The sequence below is a fragment of the Myxine glutinosa genome, chromosome 12, assembly GCF_964187855.1.
Source record: "Myxine glutinosa chromosome 12, kmMyxGlut1.1, whole genome shotgun sequence".
Taxonomy (NCBI): Eukaryota; Metazoa; Chordata; class Myxini; order Myxiniformes; family Myxinidae; genus Myxine; species Myxine glutinosa.
The window spans coordinates 112,383,022-112,400,943 of record NC_136272.1 but is presented as its reverse complement, the minus strand read 5'-3'; the positions used below and the strand labels follow the sequence as shown (position 1 = coordinate 112,400,943).

The following is a 17,922-nucleotide window of genomic DNA, read 5'->3' as shown; positions in this document are numbered from 1 at the left end:
ACGGAATAATATAGTGAGTAGCTGGTGTCTTGGTGATCTTGGTTGGTGAAAAGTTCGTACATCTTCTTCACCGACAAGTCAGATGGAAGATACTTCCGACCTGGGGCACCACGGCGGCCATAATGGCTGGCTCTGCATGTGAACGACTGAATGTGCTCCTTCACTGCCTCTCTCTTTTCTTCTTTTTGAGTGGCATTACGAGTGCCACCTCGCCGTTCAGTGGGAGCTGCAGCATTCTCAGCGTAGTAACGAGCCACGCTCGATACACGATCCTTGCTGATGCCTGACAAATACAACAGACCGCAATGAGGACATGGTCACAAAGCCGAGGACAACACACAATCGATTGTGGAAACTACAGAACAGGGAACCAAGGAACCAAACAAACATTCCTGTACATAACCAGAGTGAATCAGTGATAACAAGACAATAAATGAATTTAGATTTATTGTACTCACCAAGAACTTTGGTGAATGTGGGTTTGCAAACAGGGACCTTCGCAGGGTGGTTTTCTGTCAGCAGATAATACTGTTACGGACCGCGGATTAGGATGTTGTTTGCCGAGCGGAGGCTCCGCGACCGAACAGTTATTCCCCGACTAAAACCCGATTTACCCCAAACTTTGGTCGTATCGCGCCGCAGCTGCTCAATCTGGAAAACTCTAAAGCGACCGAATGCAAAGAGGAAGAAGACGTACAGAAGAGTAACTGGGTTTATTATTATTCACACATATAAGCAAAAAGAAAGCAGTCACGTTTATTTACAGGGTACATGAGACGCAGGTGACACAGTGAAAATTACTAGCTTACCTAACAGGCTTAACTTATTCCCAGGGACAAGACAAAAGACAGACTACGAACACACTTACACGGGGAATGATAATTATAGGGATGGCAGGTCGATGGCTGGCGGGATAGGGAGGTCCAACTGGTCCTGCAGCACGATCGGCTCGTTGGGCAGCCGCCGTTCCTTTGCGGCCCTGCTCCAAACTGCCGTCCAGGCCCCACGCTGCTGTGGCTGCAGTTTCGGTGGCTCGAGCCGCTGTAGATGCAGTTTCGGTGGCTCGAGCCGCTGTAGATGCAGTTTCGGTGGCTCAAGCCGCTGTAGATGCAGTTTCGGTGGCTCAAGCTGCTGTAGATGCAGTTTCGGTGGCTCAAGCTGCTGTAGATGCAGTTTCGGTGGCTCACGCACGCAGCTCAGCTCTGACGACCCAGCTCTTGTCTCCTCCCTCCTTGTCTCAACTCTTTCAAAGCTCCTCTCTTGGACTCAACTGCTGGACTTATCTCTCTCCTTGGGGAACGCCCCGCCGCGGGTTATATAGGCCCCGCCCCTCAACCTTTGCGAACCTCCCCCAAACGTTCTCTCTCCACCCTCTCAAGCCAAACCCCTTGTTCATGGTTGGTCGAGTGGGGCTGGCTCACTCCTCCCCTCTCTGACGAGGTGGGGACCCGCCTTTCTTCCCCAACCCTGCCTCGTGGCCAATGGTGGTTGAAGAGAAAACCGCCCAAAATGCAGTTGGCCATCGAAATGAAATGAAAGGGGACCTATTCTTATTTCACTTGGTACAATGGAGTATTTAAGTTAATGGGAGACACAGCCTTACCCTAAGACACATAATAAGATATAAGCTATCGAACAGGGGTATTCTATGATTGGCTGACGTGGATGCTTTATGGACTAATTACCGAGACGCCCTTTTTACCTTTACACAACTCCGGAGGCAGGAGGCGCAGAATAAACAATAATAATAATAAAGCACACAATAAAAAAAAACACAATCCTCATATCCGCAACAATACTTTACAGATACATTCCGATCTCTCGCATTCTCACTCTCTGCTCGCTTTCGTTTCCTTTTTGGCGCAGTGATGTCCATCAAAGTAAGGATGTGCTGATCCTGCGAAATTTTCACGCTTTTCTCATACATTTTTTCATGGTTGAGTGTAAGATCAATATCCGTCAAAAGATAGGCCTGACAAGCTCGATTTTTGGGGGTGGTTTTACCCGCACCATTTGGCCGCAAGTGTTGACACCCGATTTCGGGCACTTTCCCAGCTCCGGAATGACGGATTTTCTTTCGTTTTTCCTGCTCATGGTTGTCTTTACATCTCCCTCGCTTTCTCTCTTTTGGTGAGAGCAAAACTGCTTCTTCAAATCCGTCAAAATCGTTCATTTTCTCGAATTTACGCTCCACCAAATAACACTTTTTCAACAAAGACTTTCAAACAGGAAGTGTCGCTGAACACTTGTGCGCAGACTCAGGTCAGATAAGAGGTCTTTTCTGATAGGCTGCATGGAGAATGTGAACATATCGCATTTTGCAAAAAAACTGGCTTGGTGTTTAACGAGTTTTGTGAAAAAATACATTTTGCACCGTTAAATTTTATGTATTATATCGCTTTTTGAAAATAAATAGTAAAATATGCATATGTAAATGACTGTTTGCCGTGTGTATGGAGGGGTTACTCAATTTTTACAATTTTGGTGTTTAACGAGTTTTGTGACGAAACTCTTCATATATATATATATATATATACATATATATATATATACATAAGTATGTATGTATTTGTATATGTATATTATTCTATGTATACACTACCGGTCAAAAGTTTTAGAACACCTCAATTTTTGTACACCGCTCCTTTCCTATGCCATCTCCAGGCATTGCAAATCGTCACTGCCGGGAACCTAAGGGGGCTCGGCAGTGACGCACGCTGAAAGGGAGTACTCAGTTTTCACTCTGATTGTTTGTTTGTTTGTTTTCTTTCTTTCTTTATTTCTTGTTTGTTTGTTTGTTTGTCTGGGCTATATCTCAGCCATCCTTTGAGCTAGGAAGCTGAAATTTCGGCACAATAGTGAGCAAGTCCTTTTTCAAAAACTGTATGTTTTGTTTTTTGATTAATCAATTAATTGAGGAGTTATTTAATTATTAGCGATTAATTAAGTACTTATTTAATTAATCAAATTTCCTTTCTCTTCTGACCATCAACTCAGGCACCTTTTGAGTTAGGAAGCTGATATTTGGACATGCCAATGACCAGGTGATTTGGCTGCAAAGGCTATTTTTGATTTATTAATTAATAAATTAATCGATTAATTATTTAATTATTCGATTAATGACTAATTTTTTTTTTTTTTTTTAGGTTACAGATTCTGATGAAATGGTGGTGGTTTATGTGTTCTCTGACCGAATTGATTAATAATTTAATTTTTTTATGATTATTATTTATTTATTTTCATTATTAATCATTTATTTATTTTCTTTCTCATTTGGCCAATATCTCAGGCACGTTTTGAGCTCGGAAGCTAATATTTGGACATGAGTGACCAAGTGATGTGGCTATCAAGGATATTTTTGATTTAATGATTAATCAATTAATCAATTAATCGATTAATTATTTAATTATTCGATTAATTACTAAAAAAAAATTAAAAAATTCAGTTACAGATTCTGATGAAATGGTGGTGGTTTATGTGTTCTGTGACCGAATTGATTAATAATTTAATTTTTTCATGATTATTTATTTATTTTCATTATTAATCATTTATTTATTTTCTTTCTCATTTGCCCAATATCTCAGGCACCTTTTGAGGTGGGAAGCTAATATTTGGACATGACAGTGACCAAGTGATGTGGCTATCAAGGATATTTTTGATTTATTGATTAATCATTTAATCGATTAATTATTTATTGATTAATCGATTAATTATTTATTGATTAATCAATTAATTATTTAATTTTTTATTAATGAGTTATTTAATTAAATTTCTAAAAGATACATCTTCGGATGAAGCACTAGTGGTTTAGTTATGCTATTAGCCAATTGATTAAGAAAATATTTTGTGATAATCTTTTATTGATTTTAATTATACAATTAATCAATCAATTAGTGTACACCTCTCCCTCCCAATGCAGCCTCTATGAGCTGCACTGCGGTATTGCTGGGCGCCGGAGGCGCCCCGGCAATGCCGCGCTGTAGGATATTTAATTATTTGGTATGGGGGCGGTGTACTTTGAATGTATTTGTACTTGTTCTAGTTTTTATTGAAATTTACGCAGTTTAATGTCTCAATGTACTCTGAAATTAAGCATAGAAGAAATAAACAATTGGAGATTAAAAAGAAATCATAGAATCATTTTGTTTAACAAAATTTAATTTACATTTTTGACTCAGCAAAGTAGCCACCTTTTGCAGATATAACCGCCGAACACACTCGTGGCATTCTTTCTACAATGGAAATCAAATATTGTTCGGGAAGTTCTTCCCAACACTGTTGCAGAAGTTCCCACAAATGTGTTGCACTTGTAGGTTGCTTTGCTTTCACCCTTCTGTCCAGTTCATCACAAACCAGCTCGATGGGGTTTAAGTCTGGAGACTGCTGGCCATTTCATGATTTGAAGCCTATCGTCTTGTTCTGTTCCTCGGAGGTAGTTTTGACATAGCCTGGAGGTGTGTTTAGGGTCATTATCTTGCTGTCGGATGAACCCCTGACCAACTAGGCGTATACCAGAGGGTATTGCATGGCGCTGCAAAATGCTGTGGTAGCCCTTTTGGTTCAGGGTGCCAGTCACTCTGTGTAAGTCGCCGACTCTGGATCCAGCAAAAGAGCCCCAGACCATCACGGTTCCTCCTCAATGTTTGACAGTTGGTGTCACGCACTGAGGAACCATCCTTTCACCTACTCGATGGCATACAAAAACCATGCGTGATGAACCAAAGATTTCAAATTTTGATTCATCGGTCCATAAGACCTTCTTCCAGTCTTCAGTAGTCCACTGGCGGTGCTTCATGGCCCAGGCAAGCCTCTTTTTCTTATTTTGCCATCTTAGCAATGGCTTCCTTACTGCCACTCGACCTATCAAACCTGCAACTCGAAGTCTTCTTTTCACAGTTGAAACTGAGACTTGCTTACTTCGACCAGTGTTAAGCTGTGCTTGAAGCTGTTGTCCTGTGAGCCGCCTATCACGCAAGCTGTTGACTCTCAGAAACTTGTCTTCTGATTCTGTTGTGGCTTTGGGTCTGCCAGACCTCTTCCTGTCAGAGTTTCCTCCAGTTTCCAAAATACTACTTCCTGCAGTGCAATATTGTCGAAATAATGCTTCAGAGGGTGTAATAACAGTCTGTTCCAATACTGTTTTTATACAGACAGGGGGTTTATAATCACTAATGAAGTAATCAGCAGAGGTTGGGACACCTGTAGGAATTGTTTGCATCAACTTTCAAGGCTTCATTTACTTATATTGCTGCAGAACAGCTGTAAGTTGTTAACTCATTACTTGTTCCCTGAAGAAGGCCTTTTTTTTTTACAATATAACTGTGCAATTTAGATTATTTTCCTGTTTTTGCTAACCTAAACTTTTTTTTAAACCTCGAGCAGTTTACTGCTTACCATTGTACCATTTCAGGTTATTCACTGGACATTAAGCTGCGTAAATTTCAATAAAAACTGGAAAAATTGAGGTGTTCTAAAACTTTTGACCGGTGGTGTATGTATATATATATACTAGTATAAAAGTCTGTCAAAAATGATGAGTTGGGACAGTTTATTCGACGGTGCAGCCTCGTGAGTGTGAGTGTGCCAAAGTCTGAAGCCTCGGTCTCGTGTCAGATGTGCTTATATCTTCTTTATATCGTAGCCATCATACGGACGGACGTAGATGAACACTCGTTTTACTCTGTGCCCGTTGCACATCAGGTGCAGCAAATTTCACCGCAATGCAGCTTGTATTTATTATTATTATTTTTAAAAATGCTTCTGTACACCGCCCTTGAGGCTCGGTTTGCAAGCCACCGTCGACAGTTGTAATATAATAGACATAATTACTCTTTCATGGAAAACATTTTTCGAGTTTGTTTTATCCTCAAAAATAGACCATAGTCAACACACATTCATGTTAAAAGATTGGCCTTTAAAACCCGACTCAATTCATCCTTATGAAGAGGAGGAAGTTGAGGAAGACCAAGAAGAAAGCCTATTTGGCCGAAAGCTTGTTACCAATAAAGATCGTCCAGAAGCTACGTCTGTAACTCATTGAATTTATTCCGGTTATGAAGTTTATACAAATGAGACACCTTACCCGTAGTGTGGAGTTTCTGCTACTTCTCACATATATGTATATGTATATCCACAAATGGAACCCCCTAACTTGATGAGGCAGAAGGACCTCAAGGGCCAGAAGGAAGGGCTTGATGAGGACATCACATCGCAGATCGAGTCCCATGACAGCACTTATTTGCACAACCTGTTAGTAACAAGTGTCGTCTGCCACACGAACTTATTCTCTGCCCTGCTCATCACCAGCTAGGTGGTCTGCAGTCAGGAATGATAGATTAAACAAAAGGAGCACAATGACCCTAGATGTGACATGACACTGACGTCATGCACATAAATTATGCCGACACATATCTCTTCTTTACTCTCAGGCTATGGGCCTTGGACCTGTCACTACTCATTCTGCTATTTTATATACCCTTCAATATCTTAAACATCTCTATCAGATACCCCTGCAATCACCTTTCTAATTGAAAAAGTTATATGTTCTTCAGCCGCTCTTCATTGCTTAGTCTAGGTAGGCCCAAAATCAATCTCGAAGTAGCTCGCCGCTGAACCCTCTCTTTGGCAGTGATGTCCTTCATCAGATGTGGCGAACATAACTGTGCACACTATTCGAAATGAGGCCTCACTAAATACCTATACAGTGTTAACACCTCTTTTGATTGGTAATTTATCCCCTACAAATACAACCAAAAACCCTATTAGCTTTACCTTCATTCTCCTAGAGAGTCAGTTTGCTGGGGTCTTTACTTTTCTTTTCATCATGTCCTGTTTTTCCAGCCTTTCCCTCACCATACCTGCATCCTGATGTTCCCGTTTCCACCTGTTCTCTTTCATCTTGCACCTTTTGTCATTCAGATCTCCTCTGAGCTTTGACGCGATGGAAAAACAATTCCCCTTTTATAATATTCGTTCAGGTACAAATCTCGGATCATGAACAATGACACTACATTTGAGCTTATTCTAACAGGCTTATTGATGTTTATCACTCGGTGGTGTATAGATGAAACCAGGAAGCCATTTTGTTTTCCATTGTACGGTCAGGCCTGTCCAAAGATGGGAATCGACGCGTTTGAAAGGGGAGAGTATATAAGGTCGGGGCAAGGAATACAGGAAGTGATATATGAGATCTGGATAGTTTTAATAACAAGTTCCTTTAACATCTTTCAATAATGTAAAAGATAGATCATATTTGCTTTGAATTGTCAAATGTTGAGCGACCCCGATACTGGGCTCGTTGAAGAATTTGAAGGTGGAAAGATTGAAAGTTGTTTTGTCCCCATTCTGGGGAACCTATGACGAGTTGAAGTAAAATGGAGAATTTTGTACCTAATGAAAAATGACGAAATGGTCTTCTGGGGTCATAATGCTTTCAATGAAGTCCGCCTTTGGCTACTCTTCTGGCTCTGAAATTCTCTGTAGGACATCTCCATAGAAGGGAGGAGTGGGGGGAATCTAAGAAATGGGGTAAAAGAGGTGGGGGTCACACGCGGTCATCTGCGACGCTCCACTGCCGTTTCCGCCATTGGGCGAGGAAAGCAAAAATCGATGCAATCTTTTTAAGGGAATGCCGCTCAACCCTTGACCCCATTAAATCCTGTCTGTGTTGTTTTATTGATACCAAACCAGGATATCCTTGGCTCAAGGTCGCGACATGAGCTTTTACGCCTCGGCCCAACACCCCTTTCTTTGAAGGATGCACCGTCGGGCCATCAGTGGTGGCGGAGAGTGGGGGTGAACACGGGGCTCAGAGCCAGAGGGTTTCTGCAAAAGTCACAGAGTCAATCAGAGGCCAAACGGTCGGATGTGCCTCTTTTTTGCCTCCATAGAGCAGAGTCGTGTCGGACGTGAGCAAGTCGCTGATAATTTGCTTGCTTTTCCCGTCTTAGCGTTAACCGCTGAGAACATCTGATAAAAAAAGCAATTTCATTGTTGCGGTGGGGGGCCTCTTAAAACGAAGCGAACTCGCAGCGGGACCACTCTGTGCCAGCCAACGGCTCCTATGGCCCCCTTGCGTGAAGCTCTCAAGCGCTGGATGTTCAACACGTACTTGTTCTGCAATGTCGGTGCGCACGGAGTCAACGTGGGCAAAAGGCCATATCACCTCCATCAGAAACCAACAGTTCCTCCTCTATTTTTAACGTATCCATGACACATCCTCTATTAAATAAGCCCGCAGCAGCCCCTCTATCAAAGAAATCCAAAGCACCTCCTCTGCTAAATCGAAAGCACATCGTCTATTTACAAAATCCCTCGCACCTCTATCAGTTTGGAACAGCACATTCTCAGTTATAAACTTGTAGCAACTCTCCATCAGAAAGACAGCACCTCCTCTAATGATAAAAAAAATCCTCGCACCTCCTATATTAAGAGCTGATAGCACCTCCTCTATTAAAAACCTCCACAGCACCTCCTATATTAAAAGAACTGATAGCACCTCCTCTATTAAAAACCTCCACAGCACAACCTATATTAAAAGAACTGACAGCACCTCCTCTATTAAAAACCTCCACAGCACCTCCTATATTAAAAGAACTGATAGCACCTCCTCTATTAAAAACCTCCACAGCACAACCTATATTAAAAGAACTGACAGCACCTCCTCTATTAAAAACCTCCACAGCACCTCCTATATTAAAAGAACTGATAGCACCTCCTCTATTAAAAACCTCCACAGCACAACCTATATTAAAAGAACTGACAGCACCTACTCTATTAAAAACCGCCACAGCACAACCTATATTAAAAGTACTGATAGCACCTCCTCTATTAAAAAACCTCCACAGCACAACCTATATTAAAAGAACTGACAGCACCTCCTCTATTAAAAACCTCCACAGCACAACCTATATTAAAAGAACTGATAGCACCTCCTCTATTAAAAACCTCCACAGCACAACCTATATTAAAAGAACTGATAGCACCTCCTCTATTAAAAACCACCACAGCACAACCTATATTAAAAGAACTGATAGCACCTCCTCTATTAAAAACCACCACAGCGCCTCCTATATTAAAAGAACTGATAGCACCTCCTCTATTAAAAACCTCCACAGCACCTCCTATATTAAAAGAACTGATAGCACCTCCTCTATTAAAAACCGCCACAGCACAACCTATATTAAAAGAACTGATAGCACCTCCTCTATTAAAAACCGCCACAGCACCTCCTATATTAAAAGAACTGATAGCACCTCCTCTATTAAAAACCTCCACAGCACAACCTATATTAAAAGAACTGATAGCACCTCCTCTATTAGAAACCTCCACAGCACAACCTATATTAAAAGAACTGATAGCACCTCCTCTATTAGAAACCACCACAGCGCCTCCTATATTAAAAACATTCATATCATCTCCCTTTTTAATGAAACCCACAGCACCTCCACTATTAAAAATATCCTCAACCCCTCCTCTAATAAAAACATTCACAGCATCTCCCTTTTTAATGAAGCCCACAGCACCTCCTCTTTTAAAAATATCCACAGCACATCCTCTATTAAAAACATTCACAGCATCTCCTCTATTAAAGGAACCCAATACACCTCTTCTATTAAAATGTCACACCCTTTATTAAAATGTTACCTCCTCTATTAAATACATCCACAGCACCTCATCTATTAAATACACCCAAAACACCTCTTCTAAACACATCCACATCACCTCATCTATTAAAATGTCACCTCCTCTATTAAATACATCTACAGCACCTCATCTAATAAAGAAACCCAAAACACCTCCTCTATTAAACACATCCACAGCACCTCCTCTATTAATGAAGCCCACAACACCTCTTTTTAAAATATCCACAGCACATCTAATAAAAACATCCACAACACCTCCTCTATTAAACAAACCTTAAACACCTCCTCTATTAAATACATCGACAGTAACTCCTCTATTAAAGGAACCCAAAACACCTCATCTATTAAAATGTCGCCTCCTCTATTAAATACATCTACAGCACCTCCTCTATTAAAGAAACCTTAAACACCTCCTCTATTAAATACATCGACAGTAACTCCTCTATTAAAGGAACCCAAAACACCTCCTCTATTAAAATGTCGCCTCCTCTATTAAATGCACCCACAGCACCTGATCTATTAAAGAAAGCCAAAACACCTCCTCTATTAAACACATCCACAGCACCTCCTGCATAAGAAACGTATAACACCTCCTTCATCAGATGTCCACACTTATTTGGATAAGCCCAAATCTCCAACTCTGTAATTCCTTTTCACCTGCTGTGGCTGAAATTAGCATTTGAATGTGCCCAGAAGGATGGCTTGATGAGGGTCTTTAAACAAGTACCATTCCGACGAGGTGAGGGTTTGAAAGGAGTTTACAAACCCTGATGTTCCTCTGATCGGTGGTGAATGCTAAAAGGAGTCTTCGTGTTTATCCTGTGGAGGAAGCCTTTAGGCACAACATTGCTGCTAAAGACTGATGGTTGGATAAGCTTTAGAAGACGGTCCTTATCACACTTATACACTGCACGTTTGGGTCCATGTGGTCCATGTGGTCTAGCCCTTTGGAGATCTTTCCAGTCCTTAATATGGTAGCCCTTTCACACCTACCCAAGGTGCAGCACTACACGTCACAATGTCCCGTCTCTATCATTAATTGTACCTCTCGTTCGTTTGCTTATACAAGACTTGCAGACATCACAACATGATTAAATTAAATAAAAACAAATACATCAGTTAGGGGTGGGGGGAGGGGGGCACGAGAATGTTAAACTTTTGTCAAGGTTCAGATTTCGACAAATGCATCATGGCTGCTCCAGGACATGTCTGCAGAATGGTTCATGTCCTATTTGTTGGGACTCGCTGTGTGGGTCTGTAGGCCCTGCTGGGCACACCCTTAGACCCTACTATTTTTAGATCTGAAGACCCCACTGTGTAGACCCTACTGTGGGACTTGTAGACCCTGCTGTGTGGACGTGTAGACCTTGCTGTGTGAACCTGTAGACCCTGCTGTGTGAATCTGTAGACCCCACTGTGTGGACCTGTAGACCCAGCTGTGCGGACCTGTAGGCCCCACTGTGTGGACCTATAGACCCCACTGTGTGGACCTGTAGACCCCAATGTGTGGACCTATAGACCCCACTGTGTGGACCTGTAAACCCTGCTGTGTGGACATGTAAACCATGCTGTGTGGAGTTGTTGTTGTTGTTGTTGTTGTTGTGTTGCCCCACCCAATTGTGGTTTAGCAGACCAGCGGCACAGAGATAGCTGATCGATCTCACAGGAGCGACCCAGAGATCCCTCAAATCCAAGATGTTGTGCTCTTGCCTACGTGAAGCCAGGACCGCGCAGTCTTCCATGATATGTTTTATTGTGTGTGGAGCGGACTAACAGTGGTTTCAGTGGTTGTCCGTGGTGTCGTCGAGTCTATGTTTGTAGTGTAAAAGATGTGGATGGTGTCCACAGTGAAGGTGTGAAAGGTGAACACGATCAGACCTGGGGAGTAATTTTTGTGTGTCATCAATGGGTGGGGATTTTGTGCCCAAGATACTGTTTGAGCCCAGGTTGTTTATTGTGTTTATGGTGATGTGGGTGTGGTGTGTTTTTTGTAGTTTCCGTTGTTTGGTGGGAGAATGTTATGAAGGATGTCACTGTGGTGTCTTTGTGGTGTAGTTGTAATGTGTCTAGGGGCCTGCGGGTGGTTGTATATGTAGTGGCATGGGTGATTAGGGTTGGCATTTGCCATTGCAAGGAACTGTGCACCTCTCATGTCTAAGTGGTCTTTGATTTTTAGCATTTATATTTCTGTGAGTTGGGGCTTGATGGGTGTTGTTAATGTGTAACCTGTGATGATGTGAATAGCTTTGTTTTGTATGGTCTGCAGGGTGTTGAGATGTGTGCTTGATAGGCTGGAGACCCAAGATGAGCTGGCATAGTTGATGGCTGATCTAATGTACTGTTTGTATGTTGGTGACGTTGTTTCTTCGTGGTGTCCGAAGTCGGTGCCTGTGAGTGCCCGAAGTGTGTGCAGCCTGGGAGTGCATGTTTTTTTTTTAAATGTTCGTGACGTAATCTGAGAATGACATGGATGTGTTAAAAGTGACGCCGAGTATTTTTGCTTGATGTGTGTGTGGAATAGGGATGTCGTTCAGTGTGATGTGTGGTGCAGCGCTATGTTCCTTGGTGTAATTTGTTAGAAGAGTGACCGGTGATTTTGAGGGGGCGACTTTGTCTGTTAATGGTGAGCCAGGTTTGTAGGGTGCTGAGGAAGGGTTGAAGTGTGGAGGTCCTCACAGCTATGTGGACCATGCTGCATCGTTTTGACCTTTGGTGACCCACCACAAAGACCCCACTCTGGCTCTCTGATTTTGTGTACATATGCTTATGTAACTTGACCAAGAAAATAATAATAATAATAATAATAATAATAATAATGATAATAATAATGATGATGATGATGACAAAAGGTCAAAACAAAACGTGCGTTACATTGTTTACTCGAAAAAGAATGAAAGAGAGAGATAGAGAAACCATCGAGGGACATTGGCAGCGATAAGGCCCTGATTAATGGGAAGATTAAGCGCTGTTTTGTGCTGCAGCACAGCAAGGGAAATTCGCTTCATTTCCTGGGCAAACAATGAACATCGTCGTGTTATCCGAGGAGCTTCCAGTCCTCGTTCGGGACGACATTCTTTGGCGCCATTTCCTTATGGTAAGGACGAGCTGCCAAACTCGCAGATGCACGAAAAACGTTTCCAAACGAACTAAAAGTGCCTTTTCATGCTGCAGGACATCGATCTAATTACCGCCATGTTGTTTCGGTCGTGCGAGGTCCTCGAACTGGGACCACCGACTCGTCTCCATCTCTTCATTCATTCCATTCCGCGTGTCCATCCGTGGAGGAACTTGTGGTTTACACAACAAACAGAAATCCTATTATTCCTCATCAATGTCCATGCAGGCTCCCAATCACAATTTGGCTTAAAAACCTCAACTAGCAATATAACCAGCCCCCCCCCCCTCGTCCTTCCCCAATTGATCTCTCTCTCCTCCAACACCCCCACCCCATCCAATCGTCTCTCCCCTCTACTGCATCCCCCCCTACAATGGTCTCTCCTCTCATCACGGTTCTATTCTTTGGCATACCGTCTATGCCCTCCATCCCCCCACCCCCATCACCACCCAGCAGATGGGTTGGGAATAAATAGCCAGGCTGCTCCGTTTGCCGAGAGCAGATGGTCTGGGAGGATGCCTGTTCGGGACAGTGCCATGCGGAGTTTATCCCGACAACTCCCCCCGACCCCCTCCTCCATTACCACATGCCCATAGCTCTCGTCTTGTTTTACCCACACCTTCCGCCATTTACCACACCTTCTGCCCTTTACCACCTTCCTCCCTTTACCACACCTTCCTCCCTTCCTATACCCAAACCTTCCTCCCTTCCTTTACCCAAACCTTCCTCCCTTCCTGTACCCAAACCTTCCTCCCTTCCTTTACCCAAACCTTCCTCCCTTCCTATACCCACACCTTCCTCCCTTCCTTTACCCACATCTTCCTCCCTTCCTTTACCCACACCTTCCTCCCTTCCTTTACCCAAACCTTCCTCCCTTCCTATACCCAAACCTTCCTCCCTTCCTGTACCCAAACCTTCCTCCCTTCCTTTACCCAAACCTTCCTCCCTTCCTATACCCAAACCTTCCTCCCTTCCTGTACCCAAACCTTCCTCCCTTCCTTTACCCACACCTTCCTCCCTTCCTATACCCAAACCTTCCTCCCTTCCTTTACCCAAACCTTCCTCCCTTCTTATACCCAAACCTTCCTCCCTTCCTGTACCCAAACCTTCCTCCCTTCCTTTACCCACACCTTCCTCCCTTCCTATACCCAAATCTTCCTCCCTTCCTTTACCCAAATCTTTCTCCCTTCCTTTACCCACACCTTCCTCCCTTCCTATACCCACATCTTTCTCCCTTCCTTTACCCACACCTTCCTCCCTTCCTTTACCCAAACCTTCCTCCCTTCCTATACCCAAACCTTCCTCCCTTCCTATACCCACACCTTCCTCCCTTCCTTTACCCACATCGTCCTCCCTTCCTTTACCCACACCTTCCTCCCTTCCTTTACCCAAACCTTCCTCCCTTCCTATACCCAAACCTTCCTCCCTTCCTGTACCCAAACCTTCCTCCCTTCCTTTACCCAAACCTTCCTCCCTTCCTATACCCAAACCTTCCTCCCTTCCTGTACCCAAACCTTCCTCCCTTCCTTTACCCACACCTTCCTCCCTTCCTTTACCCACACCTTCCTCCCTTCCTATACCCACATCTTCCTCCCTTCCTTTACCCACACCTTCCTCCCTTCGTATACCCACACCTTCCTCCCTTCGTATACCCACACCTCCCTCCCTTCCTATACCCACATCTTCCTCCTTTCCTTTACCCACACCTTCCTCCCTTCTTATACCCAAACCTCCATCCATTGCTATACCCACATCTCTCTCCTTTCCTTTACCCACACCTTCCTCCCTTCCTATACCCACACCTCCCTCCCTTCCTATACCCACATCTTCCTCCTTTCCTTTACCCACACCTTCCTCCCTTCTTATACCCAAACCTCCCTCCCTTCTTATACCCACATCTTCCTCCTTTCCTTTACCCACATCTTCCTCCCTTCTTATACCCACACCTTCCTCCCTTCCTATACCCACATCTTCCTCCCTTCTTATACCCAAACCTTCCTCCCTTCTTATACCCAAACCTCCCTCCCTTCTTATACCCACACCTTCCTCCTTTCCTTTAACAACACCTTCCTCCCTTCTTATATCCAAACCTTCCTCCCTTCTTATACCCAAACCTCCCTCCCTTCCTATACCCACATCTTCTCTCAATTATTTTACCCACATCTTCTCTCTATTCTTTTACCCGCATCTTCTCTCTATTATTTTACCCGCACCTTCCTCTCTATTCTTTTACCCGCATCTTCTCTCTATTCTCTTACCCGCACCTTCCTCTCTATTCTTTTACCCGCATCTTCTCTTTATTCTTTTACCCACATCTTCTCTCTATTCTTTTACCCGCACCTTCCTCTCTATTCTTTTACCCGCACCTTCTTCCCTTCCTATACCCACATCTTCCTCCTTTCCTTTCCCCACATCTTCCTCCCTTCTTATACCCACACCTCCCCTCCCTTCCGAAACCCACATCTTCCTCCTTTCCTTTACCAACACCTTCCTCCCTTCCTTTACCCACATCTTCCTCCCTTCCTACACCCACATCTTCCTCCTTTCCTTTACCAACACCTTCCTCCCTTCCTTTACCCACATCTTCCTCCCTTCCTTTACCCACATCTTCCTCCCTTCCTTTAACCACACCTTCCTCCGTTCCTTTACCCACATCTTCCTCCCTTCCTTTACCCACATCTTCTCTCTATTATTTTACCCACATCTTCTCTCTATTCTTTTACCCACATATTCTCTCTATTCTTTAACCCACATCTTCTCTCTATTCTTTTATCCACATCTTCTCTCTATTCTTTTACCCGCATCTTCTCTCTATTCTTTTATCCGCATCTTCTCTCTATTCTTCTGCCCACATCTTCTCTCTATTCTTTTACCCGCATCTTCTCTCTATTCTTTTACCCACTTCCTCTCTCTATTCTTTTACCCGCAATCTCGCATCTTCTCTCTATTATTTTACCCACAGCTTCTCTCTATTCTCCTACCTGCACCTTCCTCTCGATTCTTTTACCCACATCTTCTCTCTATTATTTTACCCACAGCTTCTCTCTATTCTCTTACCCGCACCTTCCTCTCTATTCTTTTACCCACATCTTCTCTCTATTCTTTTACCCACACCTTCCTCTCTATTCTTTTACCCACATCTTTTCTCTATTCTTTTGCCGGCAACTTCTCTCTATTCTTTTACCGGCATCTTCTCTCTATTCTTTTACCCGCATCTTCTCTCTATTCTTTTACCCGCATCTTCTCTCTATTCTTTTACCCACATCTTCTCTCTATTCTTTTACCCGCATCTTCTCTCTATTCTTTTACCCGCATCTCTCTCTCTATTTTTTTTTACCCTCATCTTCTCGCTATTCTTTCACCCGCATCTTCTCTCTATTCTTTTACCCGCATCTTCTCTCTATTCTTTTACCGGCATCTTATCTCTATTCTTTTACCGGCATCTTCTCTGTGTTCTTTTACCCACATCTTCTCTCCATTCTTTTACCGGCATCTTCTCTCTATTCTTTTACCCACATCTTCTCTCTATTCTTTTACCCGCATCTTCTCTCTATTCTTTTACCCGCATCTCACTCTATTTTTTTACCCGCATCTTCTCTCTATTCTTTTACCCGCATCTTCTCTCTATTCTTTTACCCGCATCTTCTCTCTATTCTTTTACCGGCATCTTCTCTCTATTCTTTTCCCACATCTTCTCTCTATTCTTTTACCCACTTCCTCTCTCTATTCTTTTACCCGCATCTTCTCTCTATTATTTTACCCACAGCTTCTCTCTATTCTCTTACCCGCTTCCTCTCTCTATTCTTTTACCCGCATCTTCTCTCTATTATTTTACCCACAGCTTCTCTATTCTCTTACCCGCACCTTCCTTCCTCTCTATTCTTTTACCCACATCTTCTCTCTATTCTTTTACCCGCACCTTCCTCTCTATTCTTTTACCCACATCTTTTCTCTATTCTTTTGCCGGATTCTTCTCTCTATTCTTTTACCGGCATCTTCTCTCTATTCTTTTACCCGCATCTTCTCTCTATTCTTTTACCCACATCTTCTCTCTATTCTTTTACCCGCATCTTCTCTCTATTATTTTACCCGCATCTTCTCTCTATTCTTTTACCCGCATCTCTCTCTATTTTTTTACCCGCATCTTCTCTCTATTCTTTCACCCGCATCTTCTCTCTATTCTTTTACCCGCATCTTCTCTCTATTCTTTTAACGGCATCTTCTCTCTATTCTTTTACCGGCATCTTCTCTCTGTTCTTTTACCCACATCTTCTCTCTATTCTTTTACCGGCATCTTCTCTCTATTCTTTTACCCGCATCTCTCTCTATTTTTTTACCCGCATCTTCTCTCTATTCTTTTACCCGCATCTTCTCTCTATTCTTTTACCCGCATCTTCTCTCTATTCTTTTACCGGCATCTTCTCTCTATTCTTTTACCCGCATCTTCTCTCTATTCTTTTACCCACATCTTCTCTCTATTCTTTTACCCGCTTCCTCTCTCTATTCTTTTACCCGCATCTTCTCTCTATTATTTTACCCACAGCTTCTCTCTATTCTCTTACCCGCACCTTCCTCTCTATTCTTTTACCCACATCTTCTCTCTATTCTTTTACCCGCATCTTCTCTCTATTCTTTTACCGGCATCTTCTCTCTATTCTTTTACCCGCATCTTCTCTCTATTCTTTTACCCGCACCTTCCTCTCTGTGACCCTTCACTAATACGCGCACCTTTGCTCGATCAATGTTTCCGGCCGCAACGCTCTTTTTTTACTAGGCCTCGAGGGAGGGGAAGAGGGGTGTCCTGGAGTGAAAACGAGGAGAATGGGGTAAGATAAATAGGCAGGATGGAAAACATCGAACTCTCAACCTTCACGCCTCCTCTATCCTCCATTTTCCAAACCACGATGTCCGAACAGCAAGACCAAAGCAAATAACGATGTCATGGAATTAAACAACTTGTTTACTCACTGAGCCAATTAGAATGTCCGGGAGGGTGGGTGAGGGTGGTGGAAGCAGGTGGTGAAAGAGGGTGCGATTTCTGTAACTCTCAATCACAACAAAAGGATGTTATTGTGATTGGTGCGTCGTCATCGCCGTAAAATGGTCCATAATGCCACGCTTTGTCTTTTGTCATGTTTGCAGATTCCAGAATGTTCTTCAAGA

The 17,922-nt window shown here is 43.1% G+C and overlaps 1 protein-coding gene across 3 annotated transcripts in view; it reads left to right on the top strand.

Annotated features, from left to right (window-relative positions):
* LOC137437772 (dachshund homolog 1) overlaps positions 1-17,922 on the top strand; it is a 267,460-nt gene that overhangs the window by 249,244 nt on the left and 294 nt on the right. For all 3 annotated transcript variants that reach the window (XM_068132379.2, XM_068132378.2, XM_068132377.2), the window contains one exon: positions 17,902-17,922. This exon is cut by the window's right edge. In XM_068132379.2, the coding sequence (XP_067988480.2) occupies positions 17,902-17,922 (21 nt within the window). The remainder of the gene's footprint in view (positions 1-17,901) is intronic.